Source organism: Anomaloglossus baeobatrachus, chromosome 10, assembly GCF_048569485.1.
Source record: "Anomaloglossus baeobatrachus isolate aAnoBae1 chromosome 10, aAnoBae1.hap1, whole genome shotgun sequence".
NCBI lineage: Eukaryota > Metazoa > Chordata > Amphibia > Anura > Aromobatidae > Anomaloglossus > Anomaloglossus baeobatrachus.
In genome coordinates this window covers 12,981,713-12,999,833 of record NC_134362.1, presented here as the reverse complement: position 1 = coordinate 12,999,833, position 18,121 = coordinate 12,981,713, and the positions used below count along the sequence as shown (strand labels likewise).

Sequence of the window (18,121 nt, the reverse complement as noted above, 5' to 3'; positions counted from 1 at the left end):
CCCTCAGCCATAGAAAGTAGGACGGAGAGAAGCCACCGGGAATCTGCCCTAACACCCAGCAAAGCTTCTGGGTCATCCCAAGGCCTCATCTTGCTGATTTTAATGAATGACAACTAGCAGAGATATTGAAAACCGGGGGAACATTAAAGCGCACCAATCACCAGGATTTTCATATATAACCTAAAGCCAGTGCTATACTGGCACTATCAGGCTGAGTCTATACATACAGTGCTATACTGGCACTATCAGGCTGAGTCTATACATACAGTGCTATACTGGCACTATCAGGCTGATTCTATACATACAGTGCTATACTGGCATTATCAGGCTGATTCTATACATACAGCGCTATACTGGCACTATCAGGCTGATTATATACATACAGTGTTATACTGGCATTATCAGGCTGAGTCTATACATACAGTGTTATACTGGCACTATCAGGCTGATTCTATACATACAGCGCTATACTGGCACTATCAGGCTGATTATATACATACAGTGTTATACTGGCATTATCAGGCTGAGTCTATACATACAGTGCTATACTGGCACTATCAGGCTGATTCTATACATACAGTGCTATACTGGCACTATCAGGCTGATTCTATACATACAGTGCTATACTGGCGCTATCAGGCTGATTCTATACATACAGTGCTATACTGGCACTATCAGGCTGATTCTATACATACAGTGCTATACTGGCACTATCAGGCTGAGTCTATACATACAGTGCTATACTGGCACTATCAGGCTGATTCTATACATACAGTGCTATACTGGCACTATCAGGCTGATTCTATACATACAGTGCTATACTGGCACTATCAGGCTGATTCTATACATACAGTGCTATACTGGCACTATCAGGCTGATTCTATACATACAGTGCTATACTGGCGCTATCAGGCTGAGTCTATACATACAGTGCTATACTGGCACTATCAGGCTGATTCTATACATACAGTGCTATACTGGCACTATCAGGCTGAGTCTATACATACAGTGTTATACTGGCACTATCAGGCTGAGTCTATACATACAGTGTTATACTGGCACTATCAGGCTGATTCTATACATACAGTGCTATACTGGCACTATCAGGCTGATTCTATACATACAGTGCTATACTGGCACTATCAAGCTGATTATATACATACAGTGCTATACTGGCACTATCAGGTTGATTCTATACATACAGTGCTATACTGGAACTATCAGGCTGATTCTATACATACAGTGCTATACTGGCACTATCAGGCTGATTCTATACATACAGTGCTATACTGGCGCTATCAGGCTGATTCTATACATACAGTGCTAAACTGGCACTATCAGGCTGATTCTATACATACAGTGCTATACTGGCGCTATCAGGCTGATTCTATACATACAGTGCTATACTGGCACTATCAGGCTGATTCTATACATACAGTGCTATACTGGCACTATCAGGCTGAGTCTATACATACAGTGTTATACTGGCACTATCAGGCTGAGTCTATACATACAGTGTTATACTGGCACTATCAGGCTGATTCTATACATACAGTGCTATACTGGCACTATCGGGCTGATTCTATACATACAGTGCTATACTGGCACTATCAAGCTGATTATATACATACAGTGCTATACTGGGGCTATCAGATTGATTATCTACATACCTGTAGTGGGCAGCTCGGATGTTTAGGCTTTCAAATCCAAGAAAGTAAACTTTAAAAAATAAATCAGCTTCTTGATTGGCATTTGCAACTGAGCTGATAATATATGGGTGGGTATTAATATGGATTCCCGCCCCCTGCCTGTTCCTCCCCCTCTGTTCTCTATGGTAAGTATTACACAAACGATTCACTTTGTTGAAGGACCTGTGTGAGGTCATACCCATGTGACCAGAAGGCGCTGGGCCTCAGCCAACATAGAGGTATACTAGGTCACATGGGTATGACCTCACGCAGGTCCTTCAACAAAATGAATCGTTTGTGTAATATTTGCACCTCTATTCAAGGACCCTCCCTTTAGCCCCGCTCATCGAGGCCATGTTTTGCTTTTGCCCTTTCACCCCCCCATCCCCTTTCCTAATCTTCCCAATATAACGTCCCCACTGGCTGTACGAGGCTACATTTTGTTTTGTTTTTTGTGGAACGATCTGTAGTTTTGATTGACAGAATTTCACTTTACTATATAATATACTGAAATAGAGAAGAAAAAAAAAAAATACCCCACAACAAAATTTGTTGAAGATGTTTGGGTTCCATTTATACAGCGAGTTTTTTAAAAAAATAAACACAGACACACAGACACACAGACACACAGACACACAGACACACAGACACACAGACACACAGACACACAGACACACAGACACACAGACACACAGACACACAGACACACAGACACACAGACACACAGACACACAGACACACAGACACACAGACACACAGACACACAGACACACAGACACACAGACACACAGACACACAGACACACAGACACACAGACACACAGACACACAGACACACAGACACACAGACACACAGACACAGTGCCCGGTGTGCAGATATTTAGTGATGACTGATGTAGGAGACACTTTACAGCATGGACAGGGTGAGGAAAACAAAACTTGTGAGTGGGATCTCGGGCTGGGAGAAAACATGGAGGCGTCTCTCCAGGACGGCTGTTTTGTACATTTTCCTGGCACAGGAGGACGGCTCTTTCGGATGATCTCCTGCCAGCAGCTGAGCGGCTTGCTACGGGCACGTCTGCCAGAAAGTGCGATGGAAGAGGAAGACATTCACCTGTCTGGGCTGAACGCCAGTAGGAATGTAGATCGCGGGCTGTCTGGAAGCTCCACCTTCTGCAAAGCAAACAAGGAAACAGTCAGGAGGTTGGATCGAGCGCGGTCACAGAGAAGAGTCTGATGGGGGGGGGGGGGGGAGGGTTATGCACCACACGGTTCAGAATACAGCAACACCCTGCGGTGCGGAGACCATAGTATTTGTGGCCCCCCCATCTCCTGTTACCTAAGGGGACGGGACGTGGAGAAAGCTTCCCGCATCACATCTCCATAGAGCCGCGGCCAAAGACGAGGGACGTGACCGCTACAACCCCGTGACTTTCTGCACTCGGGTGCATTTCATGCTTAAAGAGACAGCCCCACATTAATGAGATCTCGGTGTCTAGACTATAATCATACGCAGACGCCTCCGACATGGAAAAAGGATTTTTATATATGGTAATAACAGGTGCTCCGAGATTCCGGCTGCAAACGTCACCACCACTCCCATCAGACCCCGCTATATGCAGCCCCTCAGTAAGGTCATATTCACTGCAAAACAGGCGGCAAGTCACCAGCGACAACAGAGAAAATGGCAAAGGATCTCTCCCCCTCCCACCAGATCCCACCATAGGATCTCTCCTCTGTACAATGACGATGCCTGTGTGATCTCTCCTCCTCCACCTGCAGATCCTGCCACAGGATCTCTCCTCTATACAGCGATGCTCCCTGTGTGATCTCTCCTCCCCCTCGAGATCCCTCCATACAATCTAACCTATCTAAAGAACGATGCTCCCTGTGTGATCTCTCCCCCCTGCAGATCCCATCACATGATCTCTCCTCTCTCTACAGCAATGCTCCCTGTGTGATCTCTTCCCCCTGCAGATCCCATCACATGATCTCTCCTCTCTCTACAGCAATGCTCCCTGTGTGATCTCTCCCCCCTGCAGATCCCATCACATGATCTCTCCTCTCTCTACAGCAATGCTACTTGTGTGATCTCTCCCCCTGCAGATCTCATCACATGATCTCTCCTCTCTCTACAGCAATGCTGCCTGTGTGATCTCATCCCCCTGCAGATCCCATCACATGAGCTCTCCTCTCTCTACAGCAATGCTGCCTGTGTGATCTCTCCCCCCTGCAGATCCCATCATATGATCTCTCCTCTCTCTACAGCAATGCTGCCTGTGTGATCTCTCCCCCCTGCAGATCTCATCATATGATCTCTCCTCTCTCTACAGCAATGCTCCCTGTGTGATCTCTCCCCCCTGCAGATCCCATCACATGATCTCTCCTCTCTCTACAGCAATGCTGCCTGTGTGATCTCTCCCCCCTGCAGATCCCATCACATGATCTCTCCTCTCTCTACAGCAATGCTCCCTGTGTGATCTCTCCCCCCTGCAGATCTCATCATATGATCTCTCCTCTCTCTACAGCAATGCTCCCTGTGTGATCTCTCCCCCCTGCAGATCCCATCACATGATCTCTCCTCTCTCTACAGCAATGCTCCCTGTGTGATCTCTCCCCCCTGCAGATCTCATCATATGATCTCTCCTCTCTCTACAGCAATGCTGCCTGTGTGATCTCTCCTTCACCTGCAGATCCCATCACATGATCTCCTCTCTCTACAGCAATGCTCCCTGTGTGATCTCTCCCCCCTGCAGATCCCATCATATGATTTCTCCTCTCTCTACAGTGATGCTGCCTGTGTGATCTCTCCTTCACCTGCAGATAGCCGCCAAGCGCCCCCCCTCCCCCCCCCCCCCCGGCAGACAGCCGCCAAGCGCCCCCCCTGGGCAGATAGCCGCCAAGCGCCCCCCCTCCCCCTCGGCAGACAGCCAGGAGCTGTGAACTAATGGATCCATGTCAAAAGCTACAGCACAGCCGGCTATGTGAGGGAGTTACACAGACTTCACTGCAGCAAAACAGCAGGATTTTTATATTATGTATGTAAAGAAATGCCGCATTTAGGAAACAAAATTCCATTAAAAAAAAACCCCTACAGGTGTCCATAGCCTCTACGCCCCTGTGCCTCTGCCATCTATGACTGATGATGGTAACTACTAGCAGGTTTTACATCATATTTGCCAGTAAGTAGAGCACAGTCTATTACACTTACAGGAATAAGGTAAAAAAAATAAATAAATCTGCATAAATGCTGTGCTTCTTTGATCATGAATGTAACCGGCCATTGTGTTTTCCAGAGACATCAAGTAGAGAAGAAAATGCAATGTTTCTTTAAAAGGGACAAGGATATGGATGAGCTATTGTCAGGATCGTCCCTGGATGTCACATCAGTGCCCCCCACCAATCCAGCGGCTGATCGGACCCCCTAAGGCCAGATGTGGACAGTGCTGATAAAACAGCTCCACATAGTGGCCGTCCTCTGTTCAGCAGCTCGGCTCCTATCGAAGTGAATGAGATAGGAGCTGCAGTACCGAGAATGGCCACTAAGTGGTGTATGGAGCTGTCCTGCGCCGGTTCTGTACACATCCAGTCTCTGCAGACCCAGTTGGCGGGGGTCCCGGGCCCCGACCATAGCCCCATCTATAGACCAGGACAGCCAGAGGTTGGGGGCCCCACAAGTTATAGGATCACTCACCTTGCCCTCCCATTTCATAAACCGGGTTTTGTCCTCCACCAAACACTGTAGGAGTCGCTGGGCTCCCTGCGCCTGCGTACCCCTCTCTCGGCCCGAAAGAATCCGGACCGCATTCTTTTCAGGCACAACCCTCATGGCACCGCCGGCGCCGTCACAACTGCCGCTCAGAACTGAATGTAGGATCTGACATCAAAGAGGGAGACGGGCCGACTTCATGGAAGCCTAAAAGAGAAAAAAACAGAAGTAAATATCAGCTGGAAAAAGATTGCATTAATTTGCTCATTTTCAGGATTTCTGTTGTCTTTGGGTGCAAAGTACAAGAAAACTAAAGCTGCAGTAGAAAACTCTTCCAAAAATGGCGCCCCCCTCATCCACAGGTTGTGTGCGATATTGCAGATCATCCTCATTCACTTCAGAGGAGCAGAGTTATAATCTGGCTGTGATCAGTGATTAATAGCGCAGCGGGCGGATGAAGCGCGCCGTCTCTTTAAGTGCTGGAGTAGATTTCCTGTGCTGGGCGGCCGCCAGGTGCACATGACCCGTCTGCACCGACGCCGAGGAGAGAAACTTAATATCTCATCACAGAAGACCCTCAAGGAGGAAACCCGGAATGTTCCCGAATGTGGGCGCACGAGGCGGACGTCTCATCACCGCCGGGGTCCGAGGAAACCCAGAGATAACGTACTGTGAGGCCAAAGCGCCACGCCGAGCCCTAGCACAATGCACGACCACAGGAGATCACCCCAACATTACACACGGTGCCAATGAGGCGTTATCACCACGGGGCCACGAGTGTAACAAACACATCAGCCCTACGGCGGCAAAGCACACCTGCGGCACAGCCCTGTGGCGGCAAAACACACCTACTACGGAGCGTCATCAGGGTATGAAGCGTCACACCGGCCCAATCTGTCACTACAGAGCGTCACCAGTGTATGAAGCGTCACACCGGCCCAATCTGTCACTACAGAGCGTCACCAGTGTATGAAGCGTCACACCGGCCCGATCTGTCACTACAGAGCGTCACCAGTGTATGAAGCGTCACCAGTGTATGAAGCGTCACACCGGCCTGATCTGTCACTACAGAGCGTCACCAGTGTATGAAGCGTCACACCGGCCTGACCTGCAGCTACAGAGCGTCACCAGTGTATGAAGCGTCACACCGGCCCCATCTGCAGCTACAGAGCGTCACCAGTGTATCAAGCGTCACACCGGCCTGATCTGCCACTACAGAGCGTCACCAGTGTATGAAGCGTCACCAGTGTATGAAGAGTCACCAGTGTATGAAGCGTCACCAGTGTATGAAGCGTCACCAGTGTATGAAGCGTCACCAGTGTATGAAGCGTCACACCGGCCTGATCTGTCACTACAGAGCGTCACCAGTGTATGAAGCGTCACACCGGCCCGATCTGTCACTACAGAGAGTCACCAGTGTATGAAGCGTCACACCGGCCCGATCTGCAGCTACAGAGCGTCACCAGTGTATGAAGCGTCACACCGGCCCGATCTGTCACTACAAAGAGTCACCAGTGTATGAAGCGTCACACCGGCCCGATCTGTCACTACAGAGAGTCACCAGTGTATGAAGCGTCACACCGGCCCGATCTGCAGCTACAGAGCGTCACCAGTGTATGAAGCGTCACACCGGCCCTGTCACTACAGAGAGTCACCAGTGTATGAAGAGTCACACCGGCCCGATCTGTCACTACAGAGAGTCACCAGTGTATGAAGCGTCACACCGGCCCGATCTGTCACTACAGAGAGTCACCAGTGTATGAAGCGTCACACCGGCCTGATCTGCAGCTACAGAGCGTCACCAGTGTATGAAGCGTCACCAGTGTATGAAGAGTCACCAGTGTATGAAGCGTCACACCGGCCTGATCTGCAGCTACAGAGCGTCACCAGTGTATGAAGCGTCACACCGGCCTGATCTGCAGCTACAGAACGTCACCAGTGTATGAAGCGTCACACCGGCCTGATCTGTCACTACAGAGCGTCACCAGTGTATGAAGCGTCACACCGGCCTGATCTGCCACTACAGAGCGTCACCAGTGTATGAAGCGTCACACCGGCCTGATCTGTCACTACAGAGCGTCACCAGTGTATGAAGCGTCACACCGGCCCGATCTGCCACTACAGAGCGTCACCAGTGTATGAAGCGTCACACCGGCCCGATCTGCCACTACATAGCGTCACCAGTGTATGAAGTGTCACACCGGCCTGATCTGCAGCTACAGAGCGTCACCAGTGTATGAAGCGTCACACCGGCCTGATCTGCAGCTACAGAGCGTCACCAGTGTATGAAGAGTCACCAGTGTATGAAGAGTCACCAGTGTATGAAGAGTCACCAGTGTATGAAGAGTCACCAGTGTATGAAGAGTCACCAGTGTATGAAGCGTCACACCGGCCCGATCTGCAGCTACAGAGCGTCACCAGTGTATGAAGCGTCACACCGGCCTGATCTGCAGCTACAGAGCGTCACCAGTGTATGAAGAGTCACCAGTGTATGAAGAGTCACCAGTGTATGAAGAGTCACCAGTGTATGAAGAGTCACCAGTGTATGAAGAGTCACCAGTGTATGAAGCGTCACCAGTGTATGAAGCGTCACACCGGCCCGATCTGCAGCTACAGAGCGTCACCAGTGTATGAAGCGTCACACCGGCCTGATCTGCCACTACAGAGCGTCACCAGTGTATGAAGCGTCACCAGTGTATGAAGCGTCACACCGGCCCGATCTGCAGCTACAGAGCGTCACCAGTGTATGAAGCGTCACACCGGCCTGATCTGCAGCTACAGAGCGTCACCAGTGTATGAAGCGTCACACCGGCCTGATCTGCCACTACAGAGCGTCACCAGTGTATGAAGCGTCACACCGGCCCGATCTGCAGCTACAGAGCGTCACCAGTGTATGAAGCGTCACACCGGCCTGATCTGCCACTACAGAGCGTCACCAGTGTATGAAGCGTCACCAGTGTATGAAGCGTCACACCGGCCCGATCTGCAGCTACAGAGCGTCACCAGTCTATGAAGCGTCACACCGGCCTGATCTGCAGCTACAGAGCGTCACCAGTGTATGAAGCGTCACACCGGCCTGATCTGTCACTACAGAGCGTCACCAGTGTATGAAGCGTCACACCGGCCCGATCTGTCACTGCAGAGCGTCACCAGTGTATGAAGCGTCACACCGGCCCGATCTGTCACTACAGAGCGTCACCAGTGTATGAAGCGTCACACCTGCCTGATCTGCAGCTACAGAGCGTCACCAGTGTATGAAGCGTCACCAGTGTATGAAGCGTCACACCGGCCTGATCTGTCACTACAGAGAGTCACCAGTGTATGAAGCGTCACACCGGCCTGATCTGTCACTACAGAGCGTCACCAGTGTATGAAGCGTCACACCGGCCTGATCTGCAGCTACAGAGCGTCACCAGTGTATGAAGCGTCACACCGGCCTGATCTGCAGCTACAGAGCGTCTCCAGTGTATGAAGCGTCACACCGGCCTGATCTGCCACTACAGAGCGTCACCAGTGTATGAAGCGTCACACCGGCCTGATCTGTCACTACAGAGTGTCACCAGTGTATGAAGCATTACACCGGCCCGATCTGCCACTACAGAGCGTCACCAGTGTATGAAGCGTCACACCGGCCTGATCTGCAGCTACAGAGCGTCACCAGTGTATGAAGCGTCACACCGGCCTGATCTGCAGCTACAGAGAGTCACCAGTGTATGAAGCGTCACACCGGCCTGATCTGTCACTACAGAGCGTCACCAGTGTATGAAGCGTCACCAGTGTATGAAGCGTCACACCGGCCTGATCTGTCACTACAGAGCGTCACCAGTGTATGAAGCGCAACACCGGCCTGATCTGCAGCTACAGAGCGACACCAGTGTATGAAGCGTCACACCGGCCTGATCTGTCACTACAGAGCGTCACCAGTGTATGAAGCGTCACCAGTGTATGAAGCGTCACACCGGCCTGATCTGTCACTACAGAGCGTCACCAGTGTATGAAGCGTCACACCGGCCCGATCTGTCACTACAGAGCGTCACCAGTGTATGAAGCGTCACACCGGCCTGATCTGCAGCTACAGAGTGTCACCAGTGTATGAAGCGTCACACCGGCCTGATCTGCAGCTACAGAGCGTCACCAGTGTATGAAGCGTCACACCGGCCTGATCTGCAGCTACAGAGCGTCACCAGTGTATGAAGCGTCACACCGGCCTGATCTGCAGCTACAGAGCGTCACCAGTGTATGAAGCGTCACACCGGCCTGATCTGCAGCTACAGAGAGTCACCAGTGTATGAAGCGTCACACCGGCCTGATCTGTCACTACAGAGAGTCACCAGTGTATGAAGCGTCACACCGGCCTGATCTGCAGCTACAGAGCGTCACCAGTGTATGAAGCGTCACACCGGCCCGATCTGTCACTACAGAGCGTCACCAGTGTATGGAGCGTCACACCGGCCTGATCTGTCACTACAGAGCGTCACCAGTGTATGAAGCATTACACCGGCCTGATCTGTCACTACAGAGCGTCACCAGTGTATGAAGAGTCACCAGTGTATGAAGTGTCACACCGGCCTGATCTGTCACTACAGAGCGTCACCAGTGTATGAAGCATTACACCGGCCTGATCTGTCACTACAGAGCGTCACCAGTGTATGAAGCGTCACACCGGCCTGATCTGTCACTACAGAGAGTCACCAGTGTATGAAGCGTCACACCGGCCTGATCTGTCACTACAGAGCGTCACCAGTGTATGAAGCGTCACACCAGCCTGATCTGCAGCTACAGAGAGTCACCAGTGTATGAAGCGTCACACCGGCCTGATCTGTCACTACAGAGAGTCACCAGTGTATGAAGCGTCACACCAGCCCGATCTGTCACTACAGAGCGTCACCAGTGTATGAAGCATTACACCGGCCCGATCTGTCACTACAGAGCGTCACCAGTGTATGAAGCATTACACCGGCCCGATCTGTCACTACAGAGCGTCACCAGTGTATGAAGCGTCACACCGGCCTGATCTGCAGCTACAGAGCGTCACCAGTGTATGAAGCGTCACACCGGCCTGATCTGCAGCTACAGAGAGTCACCAGTGTATGAAGCGTCACACCGGCCTGATCTGTCACTACAGAGCGTCACCAGTGTATGAAGCGTCACCAGTGTATGAAGCGTCACACCGGCCTGATCTGTCACTACAGAGCGTCACCAGTGTATGAAGCGTCACACCGGCCTGATCTGCAGCTACAGAGCGACACCAGTGTATGAAGCGTCACACCGGCCTGATCTGTCACTACAGAGCGTCACCAGTGTATGAAGCGTCACACCGGCCTGATCTGTCACTACAGAGCGTCACCAGTGTATGAAGCGTCACACCGGCCTGATCTGCAGCTACAGAGCGTCACCAGTGTATGAAGCGTCACACCGGCCTGATCTGCAGCTACAGAGCGTCACCAGTGTATGAAGCGTCACACCGGCCTGATCTGTCACTACAGAGCGTCACCAGTGTATGAAGCGTCACACCGGCCTGATCTGTCACTACAGAGCGTCACCAGTGTATGAAGCGTCACACCGGCCCGATCTGTCACTACAGAGAGTCACCAGTGTATGAAGCGTCACACCGGCCCGATCTGTCACTACAGAGCGTCACCAGTGTATGAAGCGTCACACCGGCCTGATCTGTCACTACAGAGCGTCACCAGTGTATGAAGCGTCACCAGTGTATGAAGCGTCACACCGGCCTGATCTGCAGCTACAGAGCGTCACCAGTGTATGAAGCGTCACACCGGCCTGATCTGTCACTACAGAGCGTCACCAGTGTATGAAGCGTCACACCGGCCCGATCTGTCACTACAGAGAGTCACCAGTGTATGAAGCGTCACACCGGCCCGATCTGTCACTACAGAGAGTCACCAGTGTATGAAGCGTCACACCGGCCCGATCTGTCACTACAGAGAGTCACCAGTGTATGAAGCGTCACACCGGCCCGATCTGTCACTACAGAGCGTCACCAGTGTATGAAGCGTCACACCGGCCTGATCTGTCACTACAGAGCGTCACCAGTGTATGAAGCGTCACCAGTGTATGAAGCGTCACCAGTGTATGAAGCGTCACCAGTGTATGAAGCGTCACACCAGCCTGATCTGTCACTACAGAGCGTCAGTGAGGACAATGATTACTAACAAAAAAAAAGTGCAGATAAGTAACTTATGGAGCAGGCGTGATCGTGACCCTGCGGCACACGCAGCGCTTCCGGTACCCGGCTGGTCACAATCTAGGCTTTAGTCATGGTCACATTTATTTTAAGCAATATGGGCCCCCTGAGGAAAGGGCTGCACATAAGAAAGATACAGCGCTTGTGGGACAGAAGTTTTGCGTCATTTGGCCGAGAAAAACGTGGTAACGACAATACCTGGCATGTTACCCCCCTGCAAGAAAAAAAGACCACCCTAATACTACAGAATTTCTGTGGGACCGCTCCTCGGGACAGACGGGAAGAGTCCACAGCTGAAGAGTCCCCCGCGCACGTCTCCCCCTCCGCTTTGTAAATGGGGAGACTCCGCAGCCTAGAACAGACGATGCACGATGGAGATCCGGCCAATTCCCCGCGGATTCTGTCAGCTCCACATAAAGTCTCCACGGAGAGGAACGATATTCATCCATACAAGACAGAAGAGGCGAGAGGGGCCTACACTAGACGTCCCCAACCCACCGCATAGACCCCCCCCGTGCTGACCGCCAGCATGTGTCACCCGTCCTCTCCATGGAGTGCAGGGCACAGAAGCACACGGCGACACTCCGCTCCTCCAGGTGATGGTTTGGCATCCAAAAAAGTATTAAAATAGGAGTAAATGGAGGAAGTTACTAGTTACTGTATGCCGATAATGTGAGGGGGGGGGGGGGGATCTACTGGGACCACTGCGTATAAGAAGGGAACTGCTGCAATACTAAGGGGAGCGGCATAGGGACAATTAATGGGGCTGCACTGTACACTCGGGCCTACGGGGACAAGCCACTGTCTAGTTTACACCCCTCGGGTCCAGAGGTGATTTACTAGACCACCATGACCCCCACATCCATAACCTGCACACTAGGTCACTGTGCCTGCGCCTTTCAGAGGTTGTAATACTACAACTCCCAGCATGCACTGGTTGTTAGATGACCCCAGTACAATGTAGAGCTGGGGGTGATCTCACCATCCAATCAGAGGTTTGGATTCATTTTGTAACCCAGACCCCTGCAGTGTGATTGGCTCCCGACCCCCCGGCTTGTAGACCTGTCACATTGCAGCAGGTCCCGACCCCCCGGCTTGTAGACCTGTCACATTGCAGCAGGTCCCGACCCCCCGGCTTGTAGACCTGTCATATTGCAGCAGGTCCCGACCCCCCGGCTTGTAGACCTGTCACATTGCAGCAGGTCCCGGCGCTCGGTTGCACAATGGTGACTTTTGCTCCATCAAACACCGGGTAGCTTTCAACGTTTATTTTGCAGGTGATAACACTGAATGTTTTGCAATATTGTCTAAAAGGATAGAAGGAAGGGCGCCCTTAAAGGGGAAGTGTCAGTCACATGCTGATCGGTGGGATTTTGACCTTTGGGACTCTGCCCGATAACACTGAGCGCCATTTGGCCCCTGGTGAGGAGCAGGAATTAGTGATGTGCTGAGGACCCCAGACCGGGACCGGGGCAGAACTGTGCCGCTTTATTACAGCTCTGCCCAGCAGGAATCACAAGGGTCCTAGGGGTACACCTTTCTGACCACACAGCAGTGTACAATAGTAGTGTGGGGGGTTTGGAGAACCCCCTTAACGTGCGTCTGATCTTTTTAGAAAACTTAAAAATGTCACAAGATTTGCCAAGTCCCCCATCAATCACTAAAACTTCAAAGGAAGCAGCGAGCGCCTCCCTAATTTGTCGCACCTTTCACTATTGAGCAGCACTGATGTCACCCGAACCCACTGATAATAATGGTGTATGGGGCCCGGGAAGAGGATTGTTGGGGGAGGCGAGGATCTGGCACATCAGATATCGGACCACTAATCCTAAATGTTCTCCCTGAAATTATCCGTCCGGCAGCGGCTCCCAAGAGAGCACAGGAGCGCTGCGGAATATGGGAGAGACGGGCGACCATATCTGTGGGGGGCTTAGGGGGACGACTCATAAAGGGGTCACTCCTGCAGATGTATAAAGGCCCCGTCACACTAAGCAACATCGCTAGCAACATCGCTGCTAACGAACAACTTTTGTGACGTTGCTAGCGATGTTGCTGTGTGTGACATCCAGCAACAACCTGGCCCCTGCTGTGAGGTCGTTGGTTGATGCTGAATGTCCTGGGCCATTTTTTAGTTGTTGCTGTCCCGCTGTGAAGCACACATCGCTGTGTGTGACAGCAACAACTAAATGTGCAGGCAGCAGGAGCCGGCTTCTGCGGAGGCTGGTAACCAATGTAAACATCGGGTAACCAAGAAGCCCTGTCCTTGGTTACCCGATATTTACCTTCGATACCAGCCTCCTCCGCTCTCACTGTCAGTGCCGGCTCCTGCTCTGTGCACATGTAGCTGCAGCACACATCGGGTTAATTAACCCGATGTGTGCTGTAACTAGGAGAGCAAGGAGCCAGCGCTAAGCATTGTGCGCTGCTCCCTGCTCTGTGCACATTTAGCTGCAGCACACATCGGGTTAATTAACCCGATGTGTGCTGTAACTAGGAGAGCAGGGAGCCAGCGCTAAGCAGTGTGCGCTGCTCCCTGCTCTGTGCACATGTAGCTGCAGCACACATCGGGTAATTAACCCGATGTGTGCTGTAGCTAGGAGAGCAGGGAGCCAGCGCTCCGTGTGTGCTGCTCTCTGCACGTGTAGCTCCGTGCGGTGGTAACCAAGGTAAATATCGGGTTGGTTACCCAATATTTACCTTAGTTACCAAGCGCAGCATCTTCCACGCTGCGCTGGGGGCTGGTCACTGGTTGCTGGTGAGCTCACCAGCAACTTGTGTAGCGACGCTCCAGCGATCCCTGCCAGGTCAGGCTGCTGGTGGGATCGCTGGAGTGTCGCAGTGTGACATCTCACCAGCAACCTCCTAGCAACTTACCAGCGATCCCCATCGTTGTTGGGATCGCTGGTAAGTTGCTTAGTGTGACTGGACCTTAAGGAGCACTGTCAGCTTCAGACCACTAAGAGATAAGGAGATAAATCCCCACAGCAAACACGGCACCCACAGGAAAAACTTTATTTTCTATATAAACAAAATGAGGCTTGGCTTCTACCTTTTAAAAACAAAAATTTGGTAAATGCCAATTAACGAGTAATGGAAAGACACTGCCTGACTGGTGCGGGTTACATAGGAGATAAAGAGAACTGGTAATGGCCCCTATTTAATAAACCAGAAATAACAGGGAGGCAATACTATCTGGACCCAAATCAGGTACAGGGAGGCAATACTATCTGGACCCACATCAGGTACAGGGAAAGTCAAGGAGGCAATACTATCTGGACCCAAATCAGGTGCTGGGAGGCAATACTATCTGGACCCAAATCAGGTACAAGGGAGGCAATACTATCTGGACCCACATCAGGTACAAGGGAGGCAATACTATCTGGATCCACATCAGGTACAGGGAGGCAATACTATCTGGACCCAAATCAGGTACAGGGAAAGACAGGGAGGCAATACTATCTGGACCCACATCAGGTACAGGGAAAGAAAGGGAGGCAATACTATCTGGACCCAAATCAGGTACAAGGGAGGCAATACTATCTGGACCCACATCAGGTACAAGGGAGGCAATACTATCTGGACCCACATCAGGTACAGGGAGGCAATACTATCTGGACCCACATCATGTACAGGGAAAGACAAGGAGGCAATACTATCTGGATGCACATCATATACATGGAGGCAGTACCATGTGTTCCCACGTCATATACAGGAAGTGACAAGTAGCAGTAGTCTGTACCTTCATTTACAGGGAGAGTCAGGGAGGCAGTACCGTCTTGTACCCACATTAAGAGGCAGAGACAAGGAGGCAGTACTATATGTACCCTTCATCACTTACAGGGAGAGACCAGAGCGGTGTGTGAAGGGGGCTGGCTGCTCATTCCCATAGTCATGCTTGGCCCCTCTTCTCAGGGGATGAGGGGGTGACACGAGCAGATATGAGGCTGCACGCAGCGGACGCCACGTCAGTGCTTTCTCTGCAGGAGCGCTGCGCTACAGATCTGCACACATTTTTGTTGCGAGTCCAGGATGCAGATTGTTGTCAGAAGTCACAAATCACAACAAAATAAGCATCAAAATCCTCATCAAATCACTGCAGATCGTGTGGAACCACAAGTGCCAGCACACCCAGACAGCCTGCGGCACTCCAGATATGGAAAGTGCTATCCTTGTAGTCGCACGTTCGGCGTGCCGTGGTCTGTCGGGGCATGCTGGGAGCTGTAGTCGCACGGTCAGCGTGCTGCGGTCTGTCGGGGCATGCTGGGAGTTGTAGTTGCAGATTTGGCGTGCTGCGGTCTGTCGGGGCATGCTGGGAGTTGTAGTCGCATGGTCGGTGCGCCGCGGTCTGTCGGGGCATGCTGGGAGTTGTAGTTGCAGATTTGGCGTGCTGCGGTCTGTCGGGGCATGCTGGGAGTTGTAGTCGCACGGTCAGCGTGCTGCGGTCTGTCGGGGCATGCTGGGAGTTGTAGTTGCAGATTTGGCGTGCTGCTGTCTGTCGGGGCATGCTGGGAGTTGTAGTCGCACAGTCGGCGTGCTGCGGTCTGTCGGGGCATGCTGGGAGTTGTAGTCGCACAGTCGGCGTGCTGCGGTCTGTCGGGGCATGCTGGGAGTTGTAGTCGCACGGTCGGCATGCCGCTGTCTGTTGGGGCATGCTGGGAGTTGTAGGCGCACGGTCGGCGTGCCGCTGTCTGTCGGGGCATGCTGAGAGTTGTAGTCGCACAGTCGGCGTGCTGCGGTCTGTCGGGGCATGCTGGGAGTTGTAGTCGCACGGTCGGCATGCCGCTGTCTGTCGGGGCATGCTGGGAGTTGTAGTCGCACGGTCGGCGTGCTGCGGTCTGTCGGGGCATGCTGGGAGTTGTAGTCACACGGTCGGCGTGCTGCGGTCTGTCGGGGCATGCTGGGAGTTGTAGTCACACGGTTGGCGTGCTGCGGTCGGGGCATGCTGGGAGTTGTAGTCGCACGGTCGGCGTGCTGCGGTCTGTCGGGGCATGCTGGGAGTTGTAGTCGCACGGTCGGCGTGCTGCGGTCTGTCGGGGCATGCTGGGAGTTGTAGTCGCACGGTCGGCGTGCTGCGGTCGGGGCATGCTGGGAGTTGTAGTCGCACGGTCGGCATGCTGCGGTCTGTCGGGGCATGCTGGGAGTTGTAGTCGCACGGCCGGCATGCTGCGGTCTGTCGGGGCATGCTGGGAGTTGTAGTCGCACGGTCGGCATGCTGCGGTCTGTCGGGGCATGCTGGGAGTTGTAGTCGCACGGTCGGCGTGCTGCGGTCTGTCGGGGCATGCTGGGAGTTGTAGTTGCAGATTTGGCATGCCGCGGTCTGTCGGGGCATGCTGGGAGTTGTAGTCGCACGGTCGGCATGCCGCGGTCTGTCGGGGCATGCTGGGAGTTGTAGTCGCACGGTCGGCGTGCTGCGGTCGGGGCATGCTGGGAGTTGTAGTCGCACGGTCGGCGTGCTGCGGTCGGGGCATGCTGGGAGTTGTAGTCGCACGGTCGGCGTGCTGCGGTCGGGGCATGCTGGGAGTTGTAGTCGCACGGTCGGCGTGCTGTGGTCTGTCGGGGCATGCTGGGAGTTGTAGTCGCACGGTCGGCATGCTGCGGTCTGTCGGGGCATGCTGGGAGTTGTAGTCGCACGGCCGGCATGCTGCGGTCTGTCGGGGCATGCTGGGAGTTGTAGTCGCACGGCCGGCATGCTGCGGTCTGTCGGGGCATGCTGGGAGTTGTAGTCGCACGGTCGGCATGCCGCGGTCTGTCGGGGCATGCTGGGAGTTGTAGTCGCACGGTCGGCGTGCTGCGGTCGGGGCATGCTGGGAGTTGTAGTCGCACGGTCGGCGTGCTGCGGTCGGGGCATGCTGGGAGTTGTAGTCGCACGGTTGGCGTGCTGCGGTCGGTGCATGCTGGGAGTTGTAGTCGCACGGTCGCCGCTCTCGCCCGTCCGCTGCTGATGTGAAGTCTCCGGTGTTTTCTCGGCGGATTGCAGATAATTCTGGTGAAACCGTCGCCCTTTTTTCCGTTCTTACATAAATAAACCGGGTGGGAAATCCGCGATGTGTGACCTCGTCCTCCGGCGTCGACGGTCTGCACACAGCGAGAGGCCACACAGACGTCATGACAACTGCATACGGCGGTGGACGGTTACCATGGAGACCCAGGCGGTAACGCACGGTGAGGACGTGGTGTCTGCACACTACACACTCATACATACGATGACAAACGGCACCAACCGCACAAGCCCCGGGATTCCTCACCTCTCCGGCGGCTCCGGCCTTGCTGGCTCCGGCCTGGCTGATGGCGCTGAGTCCTGGGCCCGGACGGCAGCTCTCTGTCCCGGGCCGCGCTGCGGGGACGACTCCGGGCCTCGTACTGACGGCGGACAGGGACAGAAAATCGTTATCTACAGACAGGTCCGGCGATCAGCGACCATCCGGGACAATGGCGGCCGCCAGACCAGAGCAGCCGACAGCCGAGATCACCGGATGCCCGAGCGAATCGATGAGGAAAGCCAACTAGGATCGAAGTGAGC

General features: G+C 53.2%; 1 protein-coding gene across 1 annotated transcript in view; it reads right to left on the bottom strand.

Moving 5' to 3' along the window:
* The window catches only part of AMBRA1 (autophagy and beclin 1 regulator 1), a 78,759-nt gene extending 60,638 nt beyond the window's left edge, over positions 1-18,121 (bottom strand). The window contains 3 exon segments of the mRNA XM_075326523.1: positions 2,802-2,860; positions 5,382-5,603; positions 17,847-18,121. Coding sequence (XP_075182638.1) covers positions 2,802-2,860; positions 5,382-5,516 — 194 coding nt within the window. The 5' untranslated portion in view covers positions 5,517-5,603; positions 17,847-18,121.